The sequence below is a fragment of the Nelumbo nucifera genome, chromosome 4 (assembly GCF_055504915.1).
Source record: "Nelumbo nucifera cultivar China Antique chromosome 4, China Antique-T2T, whole genome shotgun sequence".
Taxonomy (NCBI): Eukaryota; Viridiplantae; Streptophyta; class Magnoliopsida; order Proteales; family Nelumbonaceae; genus Nelumbo; species Nelumbo nucifera.
Window position 1 is genome coordinate 1141793 of NC_142652.1, and position 27839 is coordinate 1169631.

At 43.7% G+C, this 27839-nt stretch overlaps 1 protein-coding gene across 4 annotated transcripts; it reads right to left on the reverse strand.

Moving 5' to 3' along the window:
* Positions 1 to 3180: 3180 nt before the first annotated feature.
* LOC104591929 (amino-acid permease BAT1 homolog) lies at positions 3181 to 16969 on the reverse strand. 4 transcript variants are annotated; one of them, XR_016085145.1, is made up of 6 exons: positions 16658 to 16962; positions 16423 to 16435; positions 15465 to 15583; positions 15212 to 15394; positions 11483 to 14788; positions 3182 to 11408 (listed from the first exon to the last, which is right to left on the reverse strand). XR_016085145.1 is itself a non-coding variant. In XM_088902418.1 (5 exons), the coding sequence occupies exons 1-5, from the start codon at positions 16712 to 16714 to the stop codon at positions 14303 to 14305; spliced, it is 858 nt and encodes a 285-aa protein (XP_088758544.1). In that variant the 5' UTR covers positions 16715 to 16962; the 3' UTR covers positions 3182 to 14302. The 4 variants fall into 4 exon arrangements, 1 of the variants encoding a protein (XP_088758544.1); XR_016085147.1 differs by lacking the exon at positions 15465 to 15583 and having other exon boundaries at positions 3181 to 11408; positions 16423 to 16451; positions 16658 to 16969; XM_088902418.1 differs by having other exon boundaries at positions 3182 to 14788.
* Between the last annotated feature and the right edge of the window lie 10870 nt (positions 16970 to 27839).

Below are 27839 nucleotides of genomic sequence, written 5' to 3' on the forward strand. Positions count from 1 at the left end.
ACGCAATACCCAACAGGTATTAGCTACTATTAGGAGGGATTTGGGAGTGAATATTAGGCTGTGTTTGGTTGCAATGCAAATAAATTTGCACTGGTGTAAAACTATGACAGTGCAAATGATTTGAGTGTAAATTTTGATATATTTTTATTTCTAATTTTAGCTTATTTTGTTTGATTGCAGTACAAATAAAGTAAATTAAGACATGAAGCAGAATAAAATAAAATCTAAAACAAAATTAAATAAGAATTTACATTTTTTACATTTATACTCTCATACATTTGTACTAGTGCAAATAAATTTGCACTGCAACCAAACACAGCCTTATTGCTTGCCAGGGGTTTAAATAAGAATTTACATTTTTTACATTCAATTTTTTATTTTTTTTTTATTTTTTTTTATTTTATGGGAAGGGCTTAATTCAATTTTTATCTTCTTCCCAAATTTAAATGTGTATGCAAAATTTACACACAGATATACATAGATACATGTATGTATAGTTGGGCCAGGTTTGAACTACCTAAAAGCTAAACTCAGCCTAAAAAAATAAAAAATACCAACTACTTAAGCCCAAACGCAGCCCAAAGACCAAACATCCAAATCCAGCGTATGTAAAATTTTGGACTAAATCGGTTCAAAATCAGAATAGGCCCGCCCAAGTGACACCCCCTATAGCTTATAGGTTTTGGGGGATGGGCTCTACCTTGTTGTGTGATCCTCCCATCCAACTTGAAAGTTGAAACCCCTTCCCCTTCCCAATTTGAGATGGATTATCTGAACGCAATAAATGTGAATACTGTGAAATTAATTATAACACTCCACACCAGTGATAAAGATACATGGGAATTGGGACCCATACTGAGTTATTGCATGACAGATGTGGAGTGTTTTTATTAGTTCTATAGCGTGCTGAAAAAGCTAAAAGGGTTAGCTAATCCTATATATCTCCTCCAATTCGTAGGGGCTACTGTCCCCGTATCCACTATCCACACTATGTTGGCCATCCAATTTGGCAAGCAGCAGATGCAGGCTTGGAATTTGATGCCAGCATTAGGATCTGTAACTTAACCCTTTACACTGGCATATTTGGAGCATACATATTTCATACTAGCTAGCTAGTATGTCATAATTCATATTATACCATTTATGAGGAGATGCTCCAGGCTTCCCCATATGCAGCTATGGTGGCTGTGAGGCATAGTTAATAGCAACGTTTTAAAAAACGATTCGGAAATGAAACTGTTTTAGCCATTGATTTTCTGGTCTACGATTTAATCGTTTGGTTGGAATAGATGATTTATTCTAAAAAAAATTATAAAAATAAAAACGGCCAAAAACTATTGAACATGTCGATGGGTCAACAGTTTGATTGTTTGAATTAATAAATTGTTGATTTTTTCAATTGTTTTAGACCAAATAACGGGTTTGAGATAAAATGGAACCAGTTCTTAGACGATTCCAGGGCCGAACGGTCCAACCATCTGGGTCAAAGGCAGTTCGAAAAGCATGCTTAATAGTTTAATGTTACCAAATAGACGGATGTATCGTTGAGGCAACGATTTTTTTAGTACTGATCGGTATCGGTGCGATGTCGATGCATGTATATTGAATCAATTGAGTAGGTTCAGAGGAGGGAACATGATTGGTAAAAGCTCTTCTGCCCTTTTGGCGGGCCAAATCTGTCTACTCTATTTAATTTTGAAAAAAAGGGTTTATATAGTTCAGTCCACCCTTATGGTGGAGCTAGGATTTCTAGGGGTGGACTGAATGGTGCCCGTGGATTGATGCCAATTTCATGAGTAGGATGCGGTTTATAAGGGGGGCTATTAGTAGACTAGGAGGGGGCTACAATTCAGATTTCTGAGGTGGATTATAGTCCACTCATCCCTAAAAAAAAAAATTAGGGAAGAAAAGGGACTTTATTGTAAAATCACCGTCACATTAGCACCACATAGTAGGTATTTGGTTCCATTTAAGTTTTTTCATTCAACGTTTCTATTTTATTTGCTTGCAAAACCGAGAAAGGTAATAATTACAATCATTTATAACAATTAAGTGCCACATCAACATATATAACAGTGAAAAAATGCCTAACTGTTGGGGGAAGCTTTAAAAAATAACTTCCCCAAATGGTAGGTGTGCATAGAAACCGAAGTCACCTTTTGCTATTCTTGATGTGTACTGAAGAGCATGAGAGGGAATCTGCTGAAGGAGTTCAAATCAGCCCCCCACAAGTAGGGGTGTCAATCAACTGGTATTGGTTTGGATCCAATCCGATCCAAACTTTATCAAATCGGATTTGGACGGTCCATTATAATTATTGGATTGGTTGGATTGGGCCAATCCAAAATAAATTGGTCCATATTCTTATTGGTTTGAATTAAACCTAAACCAAATTTCTAATAATCCGATCATGATGCAAAACCCTTGTCCAATTTGAAATCAATCAAAACTAAAAACAACATACAATCACTTTTATGAAAGTACTTTTACGAAAATATTTTTATAAAAGCACTTTTATAAAAATACTTTTATGAAAAGTATTTTTATGAAAGAACTTTTGTAAAAATGCTTTTACATAAGCATTTTTACAAATGTACTTTTACGAAAGCACTTTTACAGAAGTTTTATAAAAGCATATTTACAAAATCACTTTAATAAAAGCACTTTTACAAAAGTACTTTTATGAAAGCACTTTTACATGAAATCACTTTTACAAAAAACTTTTTTGGAAGTACTTTTATGAAAGCACTTTTATAAAAGTACTTTTACAAAAGCACTTTTTCGAAAGTACTCTTATAAAAACACTTATACGAAAGTACTTTTATAAAAGTATAAGTCTATGGAAGTACTTTTTAAAATTGCTTTTATAATATGAAAATAATTTTATCAAAGTACTTTTACAAAAGTGCTTTTCCATTTTACATTTTAATGGATTGGATTGGATTTGGTTTATATTGGATTGGATTTGGTCTATATTGGATTTGGACTGGATTGGGTCCTGTCCATTTATAAGTGGAGTCACATTGCAATGGATTGAATTGGACCAAATTTGTCCAATTGACACCTCTACCCACAAGACTGCCCCCCGCAATGTCCCACAGCACATCCTTGCCGTGTATTGAAAACATCTCTAGATGATAATACCATAAATGATAATGTCATCATCGGGAGATGTTCCCAATACACAGTGGGGGATGTTGTGGGGGGCTCATTCGGTCTCCTGCTGAAGTGGTGCCTATGCGGCGGCATTTATTGAATAAACGCCCACAATTCCAAACACCCTCTATAGGCATTGCTGTTTATTGTATATGAAACTACTATTTGATTTTGACGTTTATCAAATAAATACTAAAAAACTGAAACGCTTTGATTTATATGCATGGAACATTTAGAAAAATGTCAAATTCATATTTCTTCCATTTCTTGAAATGCTAATGTGATAAACTTTATCTAAGGTGGAAAACAACTTTATAAGATGTTACTTGAAATACTAATAAAACATTTCATTAATTCCACCTGAGGCTGAGATTGCTTATATCTCTCCCTTCTCACTTCTCAGCCAGATATACTAGATAAATTAATTGTCTGATCTTCATGGACATTTCACTATCGGTCCGTTTGGTTCGCAGCTGAAATCGGAATCGGAATCTTTTGGAATTGAAATCGGAATGGTCCATTCCTGCCATCTGTTTGGTTCAGTCAGGCTGCTGTTTGGTTCAACTAGAAGCTGGAATCAGAATCAGCCAAAGTTTCCAATTCTGCCCCTATTAATGCCTTGGAAGAATCACAAGAAAGACCTGTCAACTACAATAACAGAAAATTGGACCCTATGACTTTTTCCATTTGGTGGGAACCTTTTTATCAGTAATCAGTAATCAATTCATTAACTTAATCAAGAAAACATTCATTTGAAGGGAACGTTAACAAACAGAAGCAACTTTATGAAGAAATTAAACCTTCCTGATGAAGGAAGATTTGGCCCGACCTCGCAAATCACGGCACGTGGCAAAAAAGGCAAGTAGCTCGGCACTCAAGACAGCATACCGAGGGTACAAACACCAAAGGGAAGGGACCAACAGGCCCGAACTCCCTACTTAGTGCTCGAACTCCCTAGCAAGAAGCCCGAGCTCCCTACTTAGTGCCTGAACTCCCTACTTAGTGGTCGAACTCTCCGCGAGGTGCCCGAGATCCCTACTTAGTGCTCAGACTCCCTGCGAGGAGCCCGAACTCTCCCTTTTGACCCTGAGTCACACAAAGCAGAGACCCGAACTGGCCCGTCTTATGACAGTTCAGGGCCTCCCCTTATCCGAACTCGAGACTTTGCCTTACGCACCACTCCAGGCACTTCGCTTCCGAAGCATTGAACTGGACGAACCACGCCGTACCTGACATCGAAGGAGTCCGTATCCAGGGGCGGCGCACCTGACTGACTTGGGATCTGACGCTTGACGGCCGCATTTCCAACGGCCACCTGCCACCGTCACCTGTCACCACTGCCTCCGGTTACAGAGACAGCTCCGACAAAAGGAGCAGTGACGGTTCTGCCCCAGTAGAGGCGATGACGCCCGAACTGGCAGAAGCACGAAAATACTCATTCCCGACCTGACAGGAGTCTAGGAGTGAGTGCGCGAGGTGGTTATAAAAGGCGCTCCACCCCCAAAGAGGAGGTATGCAAAACTTTGCGCTATCTGGTTTATCTTGCCTTTGAAGGATTCTAACTTAAGCTTCGGAGCCTTTACACCGGGTCCTCCCCGGAGCTTCCTCATCTCCTCTGTTTCAGGTTCCCTGTCACTCGGTTCAGAGGCAAGATCGCTGACAGCTAAGACCGGCCGGATTGTGCATCATCAATTGGCGCCGTCAGTGGGAACGCTTCAAAAAGCCTCCCTCCAAACTCTCATACCCCCTTTTCTTCTTCAAAAAACCCAACACTCATGGCCTCTTCCAGCAACGCCGGACGCGACACAGAGACAAACACCACCGGGGAACAGCTTCAAGTTCCCGTGGTGTGCGTCGGACAGTTCACCATCCCCCTTTCGGTGGATGGAATCTCCAGTCTGAATGCGCCACAAGCAGTGGCGCCCGTAAACCTTCCTGCCACAAGCATCCCCTTTCCTCCCCCTATTGAGACAACCATTACAGAACCGACTGTCGTCCCCCTGGCAGCCAGCCAAAACCGATTGGACGACCTGATGCAGTGCATGCGGGCAATGCAAGCCCAAATGCAACAGTTTCAGCAACACCAGCTTCACCAGCACCAGGTGCTGCACAACATCTCCCAGTATCACTATCAACAGTAGTTCCCCCAACTGCCACTGAACCAACCACTAATTCCACCTCGCCACCCTGCTCCGAGGCCAGCCAAGGCCTCCCCGCAGGATGGACGCCCCCACCAAGGCAAGGCCTCCAGGCCCCAGAACCCCCCTAATAGCCAGGCCTCATCCCCAGGCCGAAGAGAGAAAAAAGTCATCCCCGCCTCGCAGCTCGCAGGCAGGTCGGGCACCTCGCCCGCGAGATCAGCAACACGGAGGCCAGCAGTGCAAGTACAAGCCCCACTCAACAGCGAAGGCGCCAGCGAAGTCGCCGAACCGCCACCCGTGTCCTGTCAGAGCTCAGAGGCAAAGAAGAGACGAGCTCGGACGAGGTAGGAGTCACCCTGATTCTCTCAGTTCCCTCCCCCCTCGCCTCAGAACTCCTGGCGGTCCCCTTGCTCAGAGATTTCAAGCTCCCACCTCTGGACAAGTATGACGGGTCCTTCGACCCCAACGACCACGTTGACGCTTTCCAGTCCCAAATGCACCTCGCCAGGGCTAGCGAATCATGCATGTGCGTGGCCTTCACCACCACCCTCCGGGGGTAGCCCGCACTTGGTACAGGAACCTGGCCCCCGGGTCGATAAAGTGCTGGGCTCAGTTCGTGCAGGTCTTCACCGCACACTTTGTCACCAGCAAACAGTGCCCCAGAGCAGAGGAAAGCATCTTCGGAGTAGTCCAAAGGGAAGGAGAATCCAAACGGGGCTACATCAAGCGATTCAATGAAGCATGCTTGCAAATACCACGGTTAGACCCCGTGGTGCAGCTCGCGGCGGCAAAAAGAGGGGTAACACACAAAGAATTCAAATGGCACATGGTAGCTAACCAACCCGCAACCGTGGCCGAATTCCTCAAGCTCGCGGACAAGTTCATGAGGACAGAGGAAGAAATCAACCAACGAACCGAGGGCGGAAACGAGAAAAGAAAGAGGGAAGATGAGCCCTCTAACCCAGTCGACCGGAAAAACCCGGCCCGAGAGCCGAAACCAAACCAGTCGTTCCGAGCTCCCTTAGCAGTTCGGACGAATTACACGCCACTGAACACAAGGCGGACCGAGATCTTAATGACGATCAAGGACGCCCTATACGTGAAGTGGCCACCTCGCCTAAAGGGAAATCCGAATGAAAGAAATAAGAATTGTATTGTAGTTTCCATAGAGACCATGGTCACAGTACCGAGCAGTGTAATAATCTTCGGGACGAGATAGAGGGGCTCATCCGTCGTGGATACTTGAGAAACTTTGTACAGCACAACAATAATAACAATAAGGCAGATCGGTCAGGGGAGCACGAAAAGGATGCCTCCGAATCTAGCAGCAGGCCTGCCGAACCATTGCAACGACAGCCTCCGGTGGAGAGGCCAGTTCGGGGAACCATCCATGTAATTGTGGGAGGTTCGGTGGTAGCAGGGTGTACTTCGGCAGCAGCCCGGACTTTAGTTCGCGAAGCGGCCCTCGAGGAGCGGAACCCTCCAAAGAGACCAAAGACCGAAGAACCAATCTTCTTCACGGAGGATGACGCGCGAGGAGTCCGCTACCCCCACGATGACGCGCTTGTCATTAAACTAAGGATCAACGACTTCGAGGTTAAACGCGTACTCGTAGATTCGGGCAGCTCGGCAGACATCCTCTTTAAATCAGCGTTTGATCAACTATAGCTACGGAGGAGCGAACTGAAGCCCGCGAATACTCCCCTGGTGGGTTTCAGCGGAGAGGAAGTCAGGCCCCTCAGAAAAATAACAGTACCTGTGGAAGTCGGCACATGGCCTTGTGCGGTCAGACTCAACCATGACTTCCTGGTGGTCGCGACCCCCTCCCCATACAATGCCATAATAGGGCGGCCGATAACGCATATCCTATGGGTGGTGGTCTCCACCTACTATTTGGCCATGAAATTCCCTACGGACTTCAGTGTGGGGGTAGTGCGGGGCGACCAGCTCGAGTCCCGCAAGTGTTATGTTGCTGCCCTGAAGGGAAAAACCAAGGCAGCCGGCAACCAAGATCTGGAGCGGCCTGCGGAGCAAGGCAAGGAACGAGCTTCGCCCACAAAAGAAACAGTCGCAATCCCGACTTCGCCTACGGACCCAGCTCGCACACTCCAGATCGGTGCTTCCGTCAAAGAACCCCTACGGACCGAACTGTCAGACCCGTTAGACAGAAGAAACGCAACTTAGCTCCAAAACGCTGGAGGGCGGTCGACGAGGAGGTCGAGAAGCTCCTCGCAGCAGACTTCAAAAGGGAAGTCCATTACCCGAGCTGGGTGGCCAACCCTGTGCTGGTAAAAAAGGCGAACGGCAAGTGGCGCATGTGCGTCGACTACACCGACCTGAACCGAGGTTGCCCGAAAGATTGCTTCCCCCTCCCCAGAATTGACCGCCTACTGGACGCGACCTCGGGACATGAGTTGCTAAGCTTCCTGGACACGCCTACTCAGGCTACAACCAAATCCGGATGGACCAGTCCGATGAGGAAAAAACCAGCTTCATAACCGAGTTCGGTCTGTACTGTTACAAGGTCATGCCCTTCGGATTAAAAAATGCCGGGGCGACCTTACAAAGACTTGTAAATAGGCTGTTTCGGCCCCTGATTGGCACGAAGATAGAGTGTTATGTAGATGACATGGTCGTCAAGACACAGTTTTCACAAGAATTAATACAAGACTTAGATTCTGTCTTCCAAATCCTGCGTCAGTTTCGCATGAAATTGAACCCCAACAAATGTGTCTTTGGCGTCACCTCGGGCAAATTCCTAGGCTACATTGTTAATCAGCGCGGTATTGAGGCCAACCCGGACAAAATAAAAGCCATCCTAGATATGAGACCACCTCAGAAAGTAAAAGAAGTTCAGAGGCTAAACGGCCGCATAGCCGCCCTAAGCTGCTTCATGTCCAAGTCAGCAGACCGCTGCCTACCTTTCTTTAAAGCGATCAAAGGCAAAGGGTTCTAGTGGACCCAAGACTGCCAGCTCGCGTTTGACGAGCTAAAAGGTTACCTCGCCAATGTGCCAACCTTAGCTCAGCCCGAGGAGGGCGAGGTCTTAGAACTGTACCTCTCGGCAAAGCGACAAGGTGGTCAGTTCGGTACTAATAAAGGAAACAAACCAGGTCCAGTGACCCAAATATTATGTTAGTAAAATTTTGCAGGGAGCAGAGACAAGGTACCCGTAGATAGAAAAGCTAGCCTATGCACTGGTGATAGTAGTTCGGAAACTCCGCCCGTACTTCCAGGCTCACACCATCATTGTCCTGACCAACAAACCTCTGAGACAAGTTTTACTCAAATCCGAGGTTTTCGGTCGACTGACGAAATGGGCCATCGAACTCAGCGAGTACGATCTCCAGTACAAGCCAAGAACTGCCATTAAGGCCCAAGCCTTGGCAGATTTTATCGCAGAATGCACGTTTAGCCTCGAAGCCCCTGAGCCAGTCGAGCCTGAGATCCCCAGTTCGGGCGAGCTCGGAGCTTCCAAGCCAATCGAGTCCGAACCCCGTGAAGTAGCAGCCAGTGTAGCATCCCTCCTGGTTAGACCAAGCGCAAACTGGGATGAGGAACCCTGGATCCTTCACGTAGATGGCTACTCGAACCAGTAAGGCGGCGGGGCTGGAATAGTGCTACGCGGCCCGAGCGGAACAAAGTTGGAATACGCACTACGCTTTGAGTTCGCGGCATCCAACAACGAGGTGAAGTATGAGGCACTGATAGCCGGGCTGAACCTAGCGCACAAGGTTGGAGCAAAGCACGTAGTTATCTACAGTGATTCCCAGCTCGTGGTCAACCAAGTTACAGGCGAATACGAAGCGCGCGAGCTCACAATGATTGCATACTTGGCAAAGGTAAAGGAGGCTCTGCTCAACTTCCAGTCACACTTCATCAAGCAAATCCCGAGGTCAGAGAACACTGAGGTCGACGCCCTGTCCCGACTAGCCAGCACGAGCCACAACGCCATGAGGACCGTGTACGTAGAGGACTTACCTCGGCCCAGCATTCTCGGTGGGGCAGAAGAGGTCGCTCTCGTCACTGAAGCAGAGCCAAGTTGGATCGACCCATTCGCGAGCTTCCTGTTAGACGGAACCCTCCCTGCGGACCGCAACGCAGCTAAGAGGGTGCAGCGCCAGGCAGCCAAATACGTCATGATAGACGAACGGTTGTACCGACGATCCTACACGCTCCCCTGCCTGCGATGCTTGCGCCCAGCCAAAGCCGAGCTGGTACTTCGCGACACTCACGAAGGCTTGTGCGGCGGACACCTGGGGGGCAGAGTCCTCGCCAAAAAAGCACTTCGATAAGGATACTACTGGCAACGATGAAGACAGAGGTCATCGAGCTCGTCAGAAAATGCGACAAGTGTCAGAAGCATGCCAATATCCACCATCAGCCTGCTGCCGGCCTCAAATACCTCACCAATCCATGGCCCTTCGCCCAATGGGCACCGACCTTCTGGGGCCATTCCCACCAGCGACAAGCGGGAGAAAATTCCTAGTGGTGGCAGTAGATTACTTCACAAAGTGGATAGAAGCTGAACCTCTGGCAATAGTTACAGCCCGAAACGTACAGAACTTCTTTTGAAAGAACATAGTATGTCGCTTCGGGCTACCTCGGGTACTGATCTCCGACAACGGCAAACAGTTCGAGGATATCAAGTTCCAAGAATGGTTCCAAAGTATGGGAATTAGTCAGAACTTCACGTCGGTCGTACACCCGCAGACAAATGGCAAAACAGAAGTAATGAACAGAGCCATCCTCCGCGGACTGAAAGCACGACTAGACCGAGCTAAAGGGTTGTGGGTAGACGAGCTACCAAGTGTTCTATGGGCTCACCGAACCACGGAAAAAACCGCCATAGGAGAGACCCCCTTTAACCTCACCTACGACACCGAGGCGGTAATCTCGACGGAAATTGAAGTACCTACGCTGCGACTAGAAACATACGACGAACAGACAAACGAAGGCGAGTTACGTACCAACCTCGACCTACTAGACGAGGTGAGAGACCTCGCGCACATCCGAACTGCGGCCTACCAACAAAAGGTAGCTCGGTATTATAACGCGCGAGTAAAGAAGAGGAACTTCCGCGTCGGTGACCTGGTCCTCCGTAAGGTCATGGTGCCCGAACCCGGCGTAGGGAAACTTGGACCAAATTGGGAAGGATCCTACAGAGTAAAGAAAGCACTCGAGGGGGCATACGAGCTCGAAACCCTAGAGGGAAAACAAGTACCCCGAGCATGGAACATCGTCAACCTAAGGCGATACTACCTATAGACCGCCAAGCGAAATGGGTAAAATCACCACCAAAGCCTACGGGCTAGGATGCCGAGCTAACGAAGGAATCTCGGCACAAGCAAGTAAAGAAAACAGTCCGCGCGAGTGCGGTTAACAGGCAGAAAACAGACCGAACGAATAGTCAGTTCGGCAAATACATGAAGTTCGACAAATATGCTCAGTTCGGGAGAGGATGCTCAGTTCGGCAAATATGCTCAACACAAACAAATCCTTCCATTCCAAAAGGTAGAGCAGTACAAAAAAAAATGTTTACAAGCCAGGAGCTATTTCATCATCGTCAGAAGGCACTTCGACAAAACTCGAAAGCCTCGCCTCGCCCTCGGAGTCTGGCTCGGCGTCAGCAGCATTAGCCATCTCCTGAGTTATGCGCGAAGTGGATATGGCGCTAACATCGAGCTCGGGGTACGTATTCCGGATCATCCACCGGCTTAGCTTAAAACCCCTCCTATTTGAATCCACCATCAGATCGTCAAAACCCGGCGAAGCGATGTACTCTTCGACGGCCTTCTTCTTGGCATCTTCGATACCTTGGGAGAAGATTTGCGTCCTCTCCCTGATGTCCTCCTGAAGATACTCGACCTGATGCTGCAGATCCAGCCTCAAGTCCGCCATGTGCTTCACCACTACTCCCATGGCCTCGGCATCTCTCTGAGACCTCGCCTACCTAATCCGAGAAAAATGAGCAGTCTCTTCAGCAGCACGAGCAGTCTCTTTAGCAGCACGAACGACTTCCTCGGCCGCACGACGAGCCTCTTCGGCAGCTCACGCCTGCCTCGAGCTCCTCTCCACCTGAGCCGCCAAGGCGTGAATGGAAGAATTCACCTGCCAAAAGAGATCGAATGATCAAAAGAACCAACAAAACAAAAGCCAAAGAGCTAAAAAAGGAGAACACTTACCACCATGGCATGGGTAACGGCACGGCAAGCCACTTGATGCAGAGGGAGATCAGTCCATGCCGTGACCTCCTCGGGGAAGATGGCCTCTTTACTCTTTTGAAGAGCATGGGTCGGCGTCAAGACGCTCCTGAAATCCCCCAGGGCCCCCGAGCCCGAGGGACCAGCTCACGTATGAGCAGACCCGGAGTAAGCAGGAGCACCGGAGTATGTAGGAGCCCCTGTGTACGTAGTCTCAGCATAAGGGCCCCCCGCCGGCTCCTGCATCGGAGGGACCATCTCGGGCCCCCTGGGTGGATCTTCTGGCTGGTAGCCCGGCACCTCGGGCTCCGCATCCTGAGGCACCTCGGCGCGAGTTCGCTTGGCAACCCGCTTTCTCCTTTTCATACCATGAAACAAGTGCCCACCTCGAGTCCCTCGTGAATCCATCACACCTGCGAAAAGAAGTTCGCCATCAGTAAAAGGCAAGATAAGAGTCTCTAAGTGAAGGACCTACCCGAGCTCAGGCCGGCCGCAATGAGCTTGGCCTCCGTCAGATACTGTTCACACTTCAGCCCAAGCCGCGCCCATTGTCGGAGGCCCTTCGCCGTCTCCTTGTCAAGCGTAACCCCGGAGTCGGGAGCGGCCATCCCCCACTCGGTCTGAAAAGGCCACCCCAACACACTTCGCACCCCGAAATAGTCCTGCTTCCATGCTGGGACCTTGTTGGGGAGCTCGTGTAAAAGCTCAAAACCCGGGCGAGGAGACAGGTAGTAAGCCCGCCTGCGCCCGGGGAGAGGACCCGCTTGCTTCTTGAGCATCAAGATTGAAGAAAAAATTTCCAAGTCCAACGGAAAGCTCTCGTCACAGAAAAGGGAGATTGTACCCACCAAGTTCCGAATGGAGTTCGGGTGAAGCTGGCCGACTGTCACGCCGAAGTGGTTCAAGACTTCGACGAAGAGGGGGTGGAAAGGCAATCGCAGCCTCGCGGCGAGCTACTCCCGGAATATTATGATCTCATCAGGACCATGTTCCCAAGGAAAGCTACCAGAAGGTATGAAATAAGCATACTCCTCGGGCAAGTTATAGTAAGTAATGAGGTATTGGAGCCCCTCGGGCGTCATGGTCGAAGGGCCGAACTTGTCTAACATTTGACCCCGGCGAGAGGTGGACGCCAAACTACCCGAAGCGCCACGGCCTACAGGCTCGAACTCTTCCTCGAGCTCTACCTCCGGCTCGCTAAGGCTATCGGGGGATGCAACTTGGCTCGTAGAATCTGCATCAGACCCGCTGAAATGACTATCTGAGCCATCCGAGCTAGACATTGGGAGTGACGAGACCCAGGAAAGTACTCACCCGGACGAAAGCTGTAGACCACAGAAGCTTGGACGAACGGAAGACCTTGAGCGCGAACTGAAAAAACTTGAACACGAACTGGATGCGAGCTGAAACTCAGACGCGAGCTCGAGAGATACAAAAGCGACAACAAACCGGGGTCCCCGCTATTTATGCTCACAGTGACCAAAAGGCAACGACTCAGATCAAAGCCAATCCGATGGCCTACGACCGCCCTGACCGCACGTCGCCCAAAACCGAGATGTGATTGGCGCACGTCTTTCTGAAACTGACAGCGACGGCGCGCATCTTTTCGAAACTGACGGAACGTCAGTGCACGTCTCAGAAAAAACGGCAGCGGCACGTCTTTTTCAAATTTGAAAAAAAAATGCCCGCTTTCGCGCCCCCAAGTGGCGCGCCCCTTTTTTTGAAATTTCAAGCAAAGCGCGTGCACCGCCACATCTAGCAACATTTAGACAGGCCAACACGCTTCCCGCATAAATGGACACTCGAAGAAACCCAAGAAACCCTGACAGCACACCTCGCGCTAGCAGAACCAAGATTCAAAGTGCAGGACAAATCTACCTGACACCTTGCGAACTCCCCGCGCAAGGGCAAGACCTTAGCACGAGGAGTGGGGGGCAATTGATGAAGGAAGATTTGGCCCGACCTTGCAAATCACGGCACGTGGCAAAAAAGGCAAGTAGCTCGGCACTCAAGACAGCATACCGAGGGTACAAACACCAAAGGGAAGGGACCAGCAGGCCCGAACTCCCTACTTAGTGCTCGAACTCCCTAGCAAGAAGCCCGAGCTCCCTACTTAGTGCCCGAGCTCCCTACTTAGTGCCCAAACTCCCTACTTAGTGTTCGGACTCCCTGCGAGGAGCCCGAACTCTCCCTTTTGACCCTGAGTCACACAAAGCAAAGACCCGAACTGGCCCGTCTTATGACAGTTCGGGGCCTCCCCTTATCCGAACTCGAGACTTTGCCTTACGCACCACTCCAGGCACTTCGCTTCCGGAGCATTGAACTGGACGAACCACGCCGTACCTGACACCGAAGGAGTCCGTATCCAGGGGCGGCGCACTTGACTGACTTGGGATCTGACGCTTGACGGCCGCATTTCCAACGGCCACCTGCCACCGTCACCTGTCACCACTGCCTCCAGTTACAGAGACGGCTCCGACAAAAGGAGCGGTGACGGTTCTGCCCCAGCAGAGGCGATGACGCCCGGACTGGCAGAAGCACGAAAATACTCATTCCCGACCTGACAGGAGTCTAGGAGTGAGTACGCGAGGTGGTTGTAAAAGGCGCTCCACCCCCAAAGAGGAGGTATGCAAAACTTTGTGCTATCTGGTTTATCTTGCCTTTGAAGGATTCTAACTTAAGCTTCGGAGCCTTTACACCGGGTCCTCCCCGGAACTTCCTCATCTCCTCCGTTTCAGGTTCCTTGTCACTCGGTTCAGAGGCAAGATCGCTGACAGCTAAGACCAGCCAGATTGCGCATCATCACTTCCCATTATGAATATCAACGTTTCTAACAGGACCCTTGAACCTTTTCCTTGCATCCAGAAACCACCAAAGCATTATTAAACCCAAACTTACACCCAATGCCACAGGTGCATAGTTGAATGTGTTCGAGGTGATGGGATAGAAAGTTGGCAATAAGAAGACTGAACAGGTATAACAGATCCACAAGAAGGCTATCAAGCAAATTGGCCTTCTTGCTTTGCCCATATAAAATGGCCCTGCCTTGAAGTTCTTCTCAGTCATGACCATCCTTGCAAAAATTGGAACAGCATATCCACCAACCCATCCTATTGTGCATATGGAAGTTTTTGTAGTGACCACATTAACTTTCAATATAGGTAGTCCAAGAAGAATGCAGATGGTTGCACACAGCCACACTGCATTCGCTGGAACCTTGTGTTTCGGATGCACTCTTCTCCGGATGGATGAAAATGGAACTCCCTGATCTCTTGATAGAGCATATACCTGAAACATGCAGTTGTGAAATGTTGGTGAGATGACAAGTTCAATAAGTATTAGATTAAAAGTCATTCAGACATGACACAAGCATCATGGTCTTCTAATAGGAGAAATAATTTACATCTCTCTAAAATAAGAATACTCAAAATGATGTAGAAGTACATATAAAGAAAATAATGTCAGACAATCAATTGATTGAATTGAAAAGCCCATGACCATCATTTTTCTACTTCCTTTTTTTTCTGCTTAAACTAAAGTACTTTGCAGCAAAAGTTTAAGGTCAACATCAACGCCAATGAAAATAAGATGTGCATTATGGAGAAATTGGTTTTCATATCAGGATCTAATGACTATTATGGTTTTTTATAGGAATAGTTCCAAAAGCAAAGGTATAAACAACCGAGTAAGGTAAAGAGATAATTTACTTACCACTCTGGCTGCACTAGTAGTAACTGAAAGGCCACCAAAGAAGAAGGGTCCCCAGATAACAAAGAGTAAAACTATTGCTCCTGCGGCATTATGATACCTCCCATGAAATGCGTCATAAAGTATTTGGGCTGGTACAAATGCTCCAGCAGTTTCGTTGTTTACATCATATAAGTAGCTTGGATCCTGGATTGAAAATAGCAATCTTGTATCAGATATGGAAAATAACAATTGGATATTAGTTCAGAAATAATACCTGAATGCTGAAAGTAAGAGCCAATATGTATGCCCATCCAAATAATGAAATGATCCCTATACTAGAAAGGATTGCAATTGGACCAAATTCTTGTCTGCACCCTTTGTTGTAGCTGTATACTACAAATGATCCCCATGAAACCAAAACATAATTAGTAATTGTAGCTGGTTTGATCATTACTCAACCCCATGAATTGGCCAAAATAATCCCAACAAGTGTACTAACAAATCAGAGGAGAGAAATAATGGCATCTGTTGTTATTACAACAGATCGAGAGAGGGTGTTTGGGTGTATTATTATTATTTTATTATATTTATTTTTTTTTTTTTTTTGTGAGGAGAAGTTTGGGTGTATTAGGAGCCAAGGTTTGATGGAAGCTGTATACACAGAAAACTACTTTTTATCTATTATGGATTTCTTCTCCTCTGTCACCGGTGGATGTATGCTATAAGTCAAATCACATAAATCTCTAGGTGTAATACTGAGTTGATTTATTTTATATTTTCCTTTTATTTTCACCATTTACCCATTGATTTTAGATCTTGAATTTATCCTTGGGCAACAGAAAACAATTGACAAACAAGATCAAAGATAAAACAACAGAAGAGTACTGATCACTTTTATATGGCCAATGAGGATCCACAATTAGTTGTTATAAAAGTGTTGTTTATGGATAAATTTTAGAACTCAGAGGTAATATTCCCCGTTGGTGGGATCAAACTGATAATGAGTATTAGTGTATTACTTAAACTGGACGATCGATTAAATTAACATTTCATGAAATAAATAAAATGTATGGAGTAGCTAAGGCGATTCACTGATGATTAAAAAGTAAGGGGGAAAGGGATGAGAAGGGAACAAGGGTTCCAAAGAATGAGAATCTGCTTTAGCATATTGAACAAGGGTTCCAAAGAATGAATCGTAGAAAAAAATACGAGCAGATCCCAACTATACTCACCGGTTGCCTGGATCTGGTGTGAAAAACCGCTAATGGTAACAGTGAAGAAGTAGATCGATCCCAAAAAAGAGTAGAGCAAAAGATAAAACCAGTCAGTTAGTGAAAAAAAAGAAGGAAGAATGAGGAAGAGGAGGAGAGGAAGAAGAAGATGGCGATGGAGTTTGGTTCAGCTCGCCGTTGATTTCGAAGAAGAAGAAGAAGGAGGAGGAGGATAATGGTTTAACAGTGGTCTTACCTCGCCGGAGGTTGGTTCGGTTCTCTGTTCGGCGATGGAGTTCTCCCTGTTCGGCATTTTTGTCAAAAGAATAAAAAAAGATATTCATATCCGGAATGGGAATCGCATTCCCTGGGGAGGGGTCGGGAATGGCCATTCCCCCTTCCCATTCCGCCTAAAATGGGAACAAGATTTCGATTCCGCCAAACCAAACATTTAGAATCGGAATGATCCGATTCCGGACCCCTATTCCTGCGAACCAAACACAACCTATATATATATATATATCCCCAGCTTTAAGTTGCTTTCTATCTCCAGGCCTCAATCTTCCACATCATAAATTGCTGTCTGTTGGAGATCTAGTCAACCTGAAAATCCTTTTAGGCTTTGATTCGAATATTATACCCCCTAGCTAAGACCCACTACTTATTTCTCTAAAAATATTTGTCTCAATGTATACTACTAGTTAGTTAAAACAAAGTTGATGATGAAGAGAGAAATCGATCCCCACCATCTGGTAACTTGTGCTTGCAAGCTGACGAGCATCGATCCCCACCATCTGGTAACTTGGCTTTCATACTGGACCTCTTGGGATAACCGCAAAGCTAATGGTGATGATATCTCACTAACAGCAAGAAGTGACATATATATTCGAGATCATCACTAACTAAATTGGTGATGGAGAATCGTCTTTTTGATCCATTTTTATAAAACTTCTATATAAATGCTATCCATGCAACCTTCCAAGAGTAACGGTACTTGTTGTTTAATTATAAGAATCATAGTCTTCCACTTGGTCCAAACCTCCCATTAGTTGACTTAAGGCTAACTTCAATAGAGCTATTTCTTCTCATCATTTTGGTGCGGGGGTTGTTATATTCGAGATCATCAAGGATTTCTGGTTGTGGCTCGGTCCACTCCTCTTTCTTCTTCTCTTGTAGAAAGTGAATCCTTAGCACTTAGAGAAGCTAGCTGCTCTGAGGTTAATTCTCTGTTCGAAGCTGGATTTTGTTCTTACTGATCAGGGAGATTCACAAATTGTTGTCCATTCTTAATTTGTTGGAATCTTCTTACAAAGCTCTTTGGAGGATATCTACTATCCTTTCATACTGCAAGGACATGTTATCTCTTCTCTCTCATAATTCAGTGATTTATGCGCCTCGAGTTTGTACTTTGTAATATGGTGGATCACAAACTAGCTCAACATGCATCACAATTCCTTAGACTTGTACTTAGGTCCACACCGCCATCTTCCATCTTTTCTTTTCTTTTCTCACTCACTATAGTCTTATTGTATCATTGGAGTTTCTTAAATGAAAGTTGCCACCTTGCCGGTTGGTATTAAAAAAAAAAAACAGAAAAGTACAAACAGGTTCAATGCAGATTTTTGAATTCTACTGCAAAGTTATAAACATTTAAAATGTCAAAAACCCACATTTTATACACCAATGCTCACCCATAAATTGGCATCAATTCCAATCTAGCACCCACCCAACTATACTTTGGGCATAAAAATTCTGACCCTGGGCTGAACCTTCATTCTCCCAAAAAAATAACATGAAATGACAAAACACAAGAAATTGTTTTAAGTTAAAATATCAAACAATTTGTTTCTTCTTCTTCTTCTTCTTCTTCTCTTTCTCTCTCTCCCACAATGAAAAAAGAAAGTGATGAGTGCGGATTTGGCCCTCCAATGATATTGTGACACATGGCACATCGGAACAACTGGGTGACACCCGGAACCACTTAGGCAACAACTTAGCCAAGATGATGGTGTCCCGAACTGGCGACCTGGCACAAGCGCCGACCTAGCGACCAACCTTTATGCCGAACTAGCAACCTAACTAGTAGGATAACAGCTCAGCCTGACACGCCAAGTCCGCAACGGATCAAGCTCGGATAACCATACCACCTCGGAACAGGACCACCTCGGGACAAGTCCACCTCGGGACGAGTATACCTCGGCACAAGGTCATATCAGGACCACCTCGGTCCCAAGGCACTTCAACATTCATATCATGTCAGATCTAAAGAGCACGAGCTCAGGCAATGCTGACCGACCACCGCATGGCAACCCCAGAGATCTCGTCACCGTACTCCGCGTCTTACGGGATCGTACCTTGTAACGGCTAAATATCATCTCCCCACTCCCTGATTCAGGCGGAAATGGTCAGCCTTATCGGTTGGTAGCGTTATCCCGAACTAACACGGAAACGGATCCTGTTGCAGCGAGAATTCCGAAACTACTCCACCGAACCCGCAAGGACTCCAGTATATAAAGGCTTCACCCCCCAGGGGTGAAAAAGAGGAAAAAAGAGAGGCGTAATCTCTGCTCTCTAGCCCTCTTACAATCTAATATCATTTTCAACTCGCAACCAAGTGCTAACTTAAGCATCGAAGCGATCTTGCCTAGTAAACAACCCCGGGTTCTCTGGTTCATCTCTTGTAGGTTCATCGAGCCCGTCGTTGTTGGTAGCCAGATCATCTCTGCAGGAGCAGCCGGATTGGGCTACATCATAAAGTAATGATTACCTCTAGGGCATTATTGTAATATCTTGAAAACTCAAGGTCATAAGTATGGGGCATTGTTGTAATATTTTGAAAATTCAACGTCATAAGCATTGATTACTTTTGGATGCATAATTGTAATTTTTTTAACTCATATTCCATTCCCTAGATGTAGAAATTGGCCTTAGATTCCATTTGTAGAATGTTGGGGGCCTTACAGATACATTAATTTTTTTTTAGTATTATGAAAAACACTTTTATGAAAACATTTTTATAAAATCACTTTTACGAAAGTAATTTATAAAAGCACTTTTATGAAGTACTTTATAAAAGTATTTTTATGAAAGTACTTTTAAGAAAATACTTTTATATTAAAATTACTTTTATAAAAATACTTTTACGAAAGTACTTTTATGAAAGTATTTTTATGAAAGCACTTTTATAAAAACACTTCTACTGAATTTTTTCTACAAAAGTGTTTTTATTCATTCGCTTTGGATTGAATTGGACCCAATCTGGTCCATTTGCATTTTAATTGGATTGGATTGGATTGTAGCAGGTGTTGTAGTTTTTTTTATATATTTTCTGAATTTCTCATGTTATTTTGGTGTTTGATTCAATTTGGATTGGATTTGACCCAATTCGGTCAATTTGCATTTTATTTGGACTAGATTGGACTTGGTTTGTATGGATTTGGTCCAGTCCATTTGTAAATGGACTAATATTGGATTGGACCAAATCCAGTCCAATTGACATCCCTACCGGTAAACATCTATGTTGATGATTTTAAAGACCTCTATAAGTTAGTGATTTATGACTGTTAACACAATTATTATTTTTTTTTTAAGTATGAAAATGAGCAACATAAGGCACTTACCAGTTTGAACAGAAAAATCATTTTTTAGAAAAAAAAATGTTTAGTTCGTAACAATATTTTCTCATTTTTATCTATTATTATCCATTTAAAATTTTATCTTGGACAAAAATGAAAAGAAAATGAGAATTGAACTAAATATAAACTGAATATATATGAGGCAAAAGGTACAAATTTTGCATTAGGTAGAAATATAAGTCATAGTTTAATTTATCAGTTGCAAATTAAATTTACATTGTGGCAGAATTGCACCGCAAACAATCATAGCAAAAATTCGAAGAGAGGTGATACCGTCAACTTTGTTCTGAGCAATAAATCCAATAATATCTTATCGTACAGAACTGAAATTCTGCTTCTCTGTTTGTCACATGCAAATAGTAAGAACCCAATGGCCCACATTTACAGTTTAATGGTCGGGGAGTTTTAGCAGCTTTAATGTATCTTTTTCTTTCCTTCCAGTGTCCTTGTTGACAGGATTGTCCGTCCGTGACCATCATCGGTCAATGGTTTTTAATTTTTGGGATAAGTAACCCTTTAATTGTTTTTTCTTTTTCTTGTCTTCTAAAGGTAAATCAATGTTTTTAAAATCGGGCCGGACAGAGAACCCTTTGAGGACCAATTCCAGGGTTGAACGATTTGACTGGCTGTTGTCTGGGTCGATGGTTTAATTTTGCGTCAGTGATTTGCTGATCAAATCAATGGTTTTTTGGTTTAAAGACAGTTTTAAGGTGAAACAGGTCTAAAGACAGTTTTGAGGTGAAACAGGTTTAAAGACAGTTTTGGTTCAATCGCTTGCGTCAGGTGACCGGTTTCTGGTTTTTCCGATATGACCGTCGGTCCGGTCTGGTTTTGAAAATACTGATGTAAACCAACTAAAATCTTTGAGAACAGAGTGCATTGTGTTTGATCTGTCTTGACATTTGCTCTTATTTATGGTCTGCTATTTGATCTGTCTTGACATTAGCGAAGAAAAACCCAAAGGGGAATTTTCATTGAGGTCTGAGGTGGATGTGAAGGGCTTGATCCCCTGCGATACAGACCCGACCCATTTTGTGCTTTGAGGTCCAATTAGAATATGTCCTCTTAAGTTTTTGGGGTTTTCTCTTTGGGTAAAATATAAAAATCTCCTTTGAAGTTTCTGATAATCATAAAAACCTCTCTTATAGTTTCATTTTAACAAATGCCTCCCTGAATTTTTGAGAAACTCAACAAAAACCCCCATTCCGTCACTGTCCCAGACAGAAAATGTTAGATTGATTCACCGGTTTTTTCCAAATACCCATTCTACCCTTTTATAAATTATTTTACATACAAAATTACTGAAATAACCCCATTTTAACTCAACAAAAACCTCTTTTAACGATCATTGCAGTAATTTTACATACAAAATTACTAAGATATGTTTTTTTTTTGTTGAGTTAAAATGGGATTATTTCAGTAATTTTGTATGTAAAATAATTTATAAAAGAGTAGAATGGATATTTGGAAAAAACTGGTGCATCAATCTAACGTTTTCCATCTGGAACGGTGGCGGAAGGGAGGCTTTTGTTGAATTTCTGTAAAATTCAGGGGAGGTATTTGTTAAAATAAAACTATAGGGGAGGTTTTTATGATTGTCAAAAACTTCAGAGGAGATTTTTGTATTTTGGCTTGAGAACGAAGATAGAGCTAAGTATAAATCCGTGTGTGCTCTGTTTTCTGTGAGAGAGAATACAGGAGGCTTTGTGTTAGTGTGTGCTCTGTTTTCTGATTATTTGTTATATTTCTTCTCATATCTCTGTTTTACTTCATTATTTTGCCATTCAAATATGTATTTTTGGGTACAACACATTATAATCCTTGTATCATCCTTTTGTGGAGATACCTGCTATACTTAATATTAAATCATTACTTTGTTTTCTATTTTTTATGGGGTGTATTATTTAAGTTGAAGAGATAACATGAGATATGCTTTTGAAAGTATTTGAGGGGTTAGTTGGCATAGCCATGGTTAGGGTACAACTTAGCCTCTGGATATCCTATTCACATCTACCCACAAGATACTACTCTTTTTTTTTTCTTTTTTTCTTTTTGGCAAAAAGACGTAGCCTTCTTCATTTGATCATTGAAAATATTACATGAGAGGAACGACTAGAGTCATAGTGCATACTTAACTGCCCCATACAAGATATATAAGCAAAAAGGTGAGCAGTTTGGTTGTATTGTCTATTAATATGTACAAAGTATATAGACGAAAAGGCTGCTATGAGATTCCTTAGACTGCTGCGATGTAGTTGTTCAATCCATTGCATAGCTTGTCAATCTGTATTTACAAGATCCACCAAGTTGGAGCTGTCAGAAAATACCAAAAGTTGCCTGATGCCACTTGATATTGCTGCTTCAAGGCCCATTAAGAGCGCTCATATTTCGGCATCATATTTGTTGATGGCCCAGCATGGACTGCCTTGTGCAATATGTAGCTTGACATTAGGGTGTTTGATGATGAATCCTTGTCCTACATTCCTTGTAACCGGATCAAACGATCCATCAATGTGCAAAGTGGGGGTGAGTGAGTGCGATGAGATTGGGGAGTGAGTTTGAGATCTTGTGGAGGGAACTACTTCTTGAGTGTAGTATTGAGAAGCTGTATGCACAACTGATAGTGGATCTGAGATGATGTTTTCAAAAAGCAGCTTGTTGCATGCTTTCCATATGAAGTAACTAAGCAAGCTGAATTTGCCTGTGATTTACCAAAATGGATGCGCATTGACTCATACCAGTTTGATAGAATGACATGTAGTGGTTGGGGTGTTATTGATGTTGGATTTAGGCCAATTTGTGAACCACACCAAACTGCTCTTGCGAATGGGCACTGAAAGAATATATGAAAAGTTGTTTCTTTTTGTTGCTTGCAGAAACTATATAGCTGATCTGAAAAGTCAAGCCACTTGTGACATTTTTCTTTAGTGAGCAACCCATCCCACAGTAGCTTCCAAAGAAATATTTGAAACCGATAGGGTACTCTAATTTTCCAAAGCAAACTCCAATTGAAGTGTGTACTTGAACTTGAACATTCTGCATGACTAAAGAAATGATAAGCTGACTTTACTAAATAATTTACGGAAGTGTTGTGCTTCCAATTGAGTAAATCTTCTTGTTGGTTGGGCTGAGGTGTGACTGACTGAATGTGGCCAATGGTAGATTCATCAAACATTTGGTGGAGTTTATCAAGATTCCAGCTGAGGTCAGATTTTAGTAGTTATGCAACTTTGATGTCCACACTATTGTTTTGACTTTGTTAACTCTAAGAATATGAGAGAGAAATTTCCTATGGTGACGGGGAACATTTCTACTAAAGAATATACTTGATTTCGCATAATTTACTTGCTGGTCAGACAAAGATTCAAACAACTTAATAATATTTACAAGTGCTCTCACTTGGGTTATATCAATTTGAGCATATTCAGAAGCTTGAAGCAGGAGTTGTGTGAATACTTCCATACCAATAATAAATAGGCATGGGGAGATCGGATCACCCTGTCTTAGCCCTCATTTTGAATGAAAATGCTCATAGGTTTCACCTGCAATTTTGATTGAGAATGTGGTTGTGGATATACATTGATGAATCATGTTACACCACTTCAGTGGAAAATCCATTTTGACTAGCACATGGTATATAAAGGACCATCCCATTCTGTCAAATGCCTTTGACATATCAAGTTTGAGGGCAATGTAGCATTTTCCTTTTTGTTGGGTCCTCAGTTTGTGAAGGATCTCTTTGACTATGAGAATGTTGTATGTAATTTGTCTACCCTTGAGAAAACCCGACTGGAAAGGGGATATCAATTCTTGTAAAATGGGTTGAAGACGGTGCACCATCCATTTTGATATAATCTTATAGAGAACATTGCACAAGTTGATTGGACAATAGCTAGAAGTGTCCATAGGTATGTTATTTTTGGGGATAAAAACCCGGTTTGTATTGTTGATTTCTTTGGGTAGGTGTTCAATGTTGAATAAATTTGTAGCCATGGAGAGGATATCATGACTGAATACTTCCCAGAACTGTTGATAAAAGAAAGCTGTGAAACCATCAAGGCCTGGTGCTTCATGAGGGTCCATCTACTTTATTACTGTGGACAGTTCATCTAAAGTTGGGGGAAGGAGCAGTGCATCTTTGTGTGAGGCAGACAAAATGGGTAATGGAACATCATTTAACATGTTGGGCTCAAAGGTTTTTGGCTGTCCTCCCGTGTTTAGTACTACATTCTTGAAGGTGTGAGCTATGATTTCTCGGCTGGATGTCTAAGAGCCATCAAAGGTTTTGAGCCACTCAATATTGTTCTTTGTATTCTTAAAATTTGCCATGCAGTGAAAAAATTTGGTGTTTTTATCACCATGGAGCCATAATTCACGGGATTTGAGCCTCCATAATTGTTCTTCTTTCAGCAGCCAGTAATGGTATTGTTTTTTTAGGGAACTAAGTAGGTGATATTGTTCGTCATTCAGATGGGACATTTGCAAACTGGAAATTTTGTTGGATAATGCATGAAGATGGTCCTGAATTTGGCCAAAGTGTGATTTGTTCCAAGCTTGAAGTAATGACTTGCATTGTTTCAGTTTCTTGGTTATTTGATAGGCAAATGAACCTGTAATATTGAGGTCCCAGACTTGAGTGATGATTTCTTTACATTGTGGAAAATTGGCCCAGAAAGGTAGAAAGTGAAAATGCCGTCTTCGAGGTGGGGAGGATGGATTAGTATTTAAAGAGATGGGACCATGATCCGAGGTGGAAATGGGAAGGTTATATAGTAAGGTGTGTGGGAAAAGTTGACACCAAGAAAGGGTTGCTAGAGCTCTATCAAGTCTTTCAAGAACTTTGGCATTACCATGTTGACTGTTAGTCCATGTAAACGGTGGATCAATGAAATCTAAATCAACCAGGTTTAAGGTATTGATGAAGCTTTGTAAGGCCTTGGAAAGTGTGGGCTGGTATTCTAAAAGCTTTGTGGTCATCCTAACGATATATGTCATTTAGATCTCCTATAAGCAGCCATGGCAATTTGGTGTTTGCTTGTAGTTGAGTTAAGTAACTCCACAAAGATTTATGCAAATGCCGAACAAGGTGATCCTAGAAGAGAAGTAGCTGCCAAGAGTGATGTGGGGGGAAGTTGTGTATTTGTAAATGAATCAAGTGATTATGTGTGAGGACTTGAATGTCTAAGGAGCATGACCAGCAACGGAGCAATCCTCCTGATTGACCTGAAGATTCTCAAAAGGCATGATTTGTGAAACCTAATTTCTTCACTAGTGATGGACTTTTGGAGGGTGAAAGTTTGGACTCAAAGAGAAATAAAATGTCGGGTTTTTCTTTTTTGCATAATTTTGATAGCTCCCTTATTTTCTTGTTGTCATTTGCTCCCCTTATGTTCCAGGCTAAAACTTTCATGATGAGAAAAGCAAAATGCAACAAAGCAGTTTGAATCAACAAAGATAGCTCTGCTAAAACAAGAAAATAATGTATAACAAGATTAGTAATATGTACCTGTAAGTGTTGCAAGTCTAAGGTAGGGAGAATCAGATTATTGAAATCCAATGGTTAGTAGTAGTCCTCTAAGCAGTGATCAACTGGGAAAGTAGCTGCCTCATATTCGATATTAGCTAAAGGCTCGTGAATGTGAAGGTGATTTGGTACAATGGTGGTTGGAATGGGTGTGTTTACTAGGTCGGATATGGGAGCGGATATGGAGGGGATGATCATTGTAGTTTTTGCTAGGAAGTATTTAGGGGGGACCACTTGTCAAGTGAAGATTTCTGCCACCTGCCCATTATGCATTGTCAGGAGGGTATTGGAGGGAACGTCCATGTAATAGCTCCTAGGCCGGCCACGTTTTCTTTTCCCAGTGAGAAGGTTTATTGTACCTAACCCCTAGTTTTGGTGAAGTAATGGGTTGTTAACTCTAGTTTCGAGTCTCCTTGCCATTTGGCGTGGTGTGTCTTTGCATGCAGACTTCCTGAGGGTGCATGAAGGCCACATGTTTGAGTAGGGGCATTCCGGGTAGGAGGGTACTCAACAGGAGCTGCATGCATGGAAATGGACGAGTTGTCGGAGACGACTGCCAGCAGGTCATAGGAAGTCTCAATGCATCGCCTTTTTTGGCCACCAGAACCATCCTCCGAGTCTTTATCAGACCCATATTCACTATGATGAAACTTGCAAGAATCTGGCTTTGCTTTAGAAGGATTGTAAACAGGTATGTTAAACGATTTCTCAAGACAAAATTTTGCTCTCAACCATTCTCTGGGATTTTCGATAGTTCTTTCTTCAAGGAGTTGTCTGTAGTCAGAGATGGATGGGTTCAATCTCTTACAATTTGACCAAATGTGTCCAATGAGACCACAATTGGCACAAACTCTGGGAAGTTGCTCATAGAAAAATCGAAGCCAAATTGGCTTTCCTTGATAAAAGATAAGATGGCCAGTATAGAGAGGCTTGCGAAGGTCGATAATGATTTTCTTGCAGACATACAAACCTCGAGTTAAACAACCTATTGGGATTTTCTCTTGATTGAGAACAATGGAGCCTGTAGCTTGAGCAAGTGAGCAAACTCTGTTGTCTTCTACTGTACCTCTGGGTATCATATGAATTTGTAGCCATACCCTTTGAGTCTAGAGCTTGTCCTCTGTGCCTGTGTATGAATCACGCCACTCCTCAAGAAGAATCCAGCTAGAACAATAAAGCCATGGTCCTTCTTCTAGCGTTGTTCTCCTATCATTCTGGTTAGTGAAGGAAAACTTGAGACTTCCTCCTTCAATAAAACGAACAATCATGGGAGTTGCAGCTTTCCATTGAGCGCTAACATGATTGGCGAGGGTTTCTTTAGTGACTTGTTGACGCAGAATAATGCATCCTTTTAAGGTAAGTGCTATTACATTAATAGCTTCCTCGATTGGTTCAAAGCTGGATGGCTAGTCTTCCCTACCAACATTAACTACATGTGAGAAGAGTGTATCAAAGTCTTCCATTGCATGCATAAAATCAGTGGTGGAGATGATCTCTTTGCCTTTTGAGGTCATCCTGGCCAAGTAGATATACGGTATTCACGAGAAAAAGGATAAGAGGCAGCTACTCCCCAATAGATTCACTATGGGGACCTAGGAAGGAGAAGTGGTACAGGAGAGGTAAAGCTGGATGGTGCAAAGGAATCTAAGTGGGAAAGGAGCAGGGGAATCTAATTAAGAAAGGAACAGGGGCTAACTGACAGAAGAAAGGGACAAAAACTATCTCATAACAAACAGAAGAAAGGAACAAGAACTATCTCGTAACAGGGTGGAAGAAGTTACAGGGCACTTTAATATAACGGGAGAATTATGGCAAGCCTATAGGGATTACAGACTGAGAACAAACCACACCGATGATGATGTTAAGACTATATTAAGTTTTACAGATGGTGAGGAGGAATAAACGCCGAGGTCAGGGAAGATCCGGGACATTACTCGTACGTTGGAAACATCTCCCAATTAATGATAACATATAAACACGGAAGATGTTTCCAATGTACAAGTTGTAGTGTCCTATAGATAGGACTTAGGAGATCCGAACTCTGCAACTTGGGTCTAGTTATATACGTAACTATATATTTATTTACATGCTCGACTGTTTGTAAGTATGTTAACAGTTATTAGTTAAAAAAATCTAAAGCACAAGAATTATGTCCTAAAATTAAATTGATCTCAATCCTTAATTGTCCAAAAAAATAACACTTGACAAATGAAGGCTGGAGAAGTTGAGCTAATCCAGACCCAGTCCGACCTAAGCTGAACCCAAAAACTACGAGATAA

Bases quoted from the DNA above. Each gene is read 5' to 3' on its own strand.
- LOC104591929 (XM_088902418.1), bottom strand. From the start codon at position 16,714: ATGCCGAACAGGGAGAACTCCATCGCCGAACAGAGAACCGAACCAACC. The intron at 15,395-15,464 runs GTATTATTTCTG...TTTTCAATCCAG, and splicing joins CTCTTACTTTCAGCATTCAG to GATCCAAGCTACTTATATGA. The intron at 14,789-15,211 runs GTAAGTAAATTA...TGCATGTTTCAG, and splicing joins CTACTAGTGCAGCCAGAGTG to GTATATGCTCTATCAAGAGA.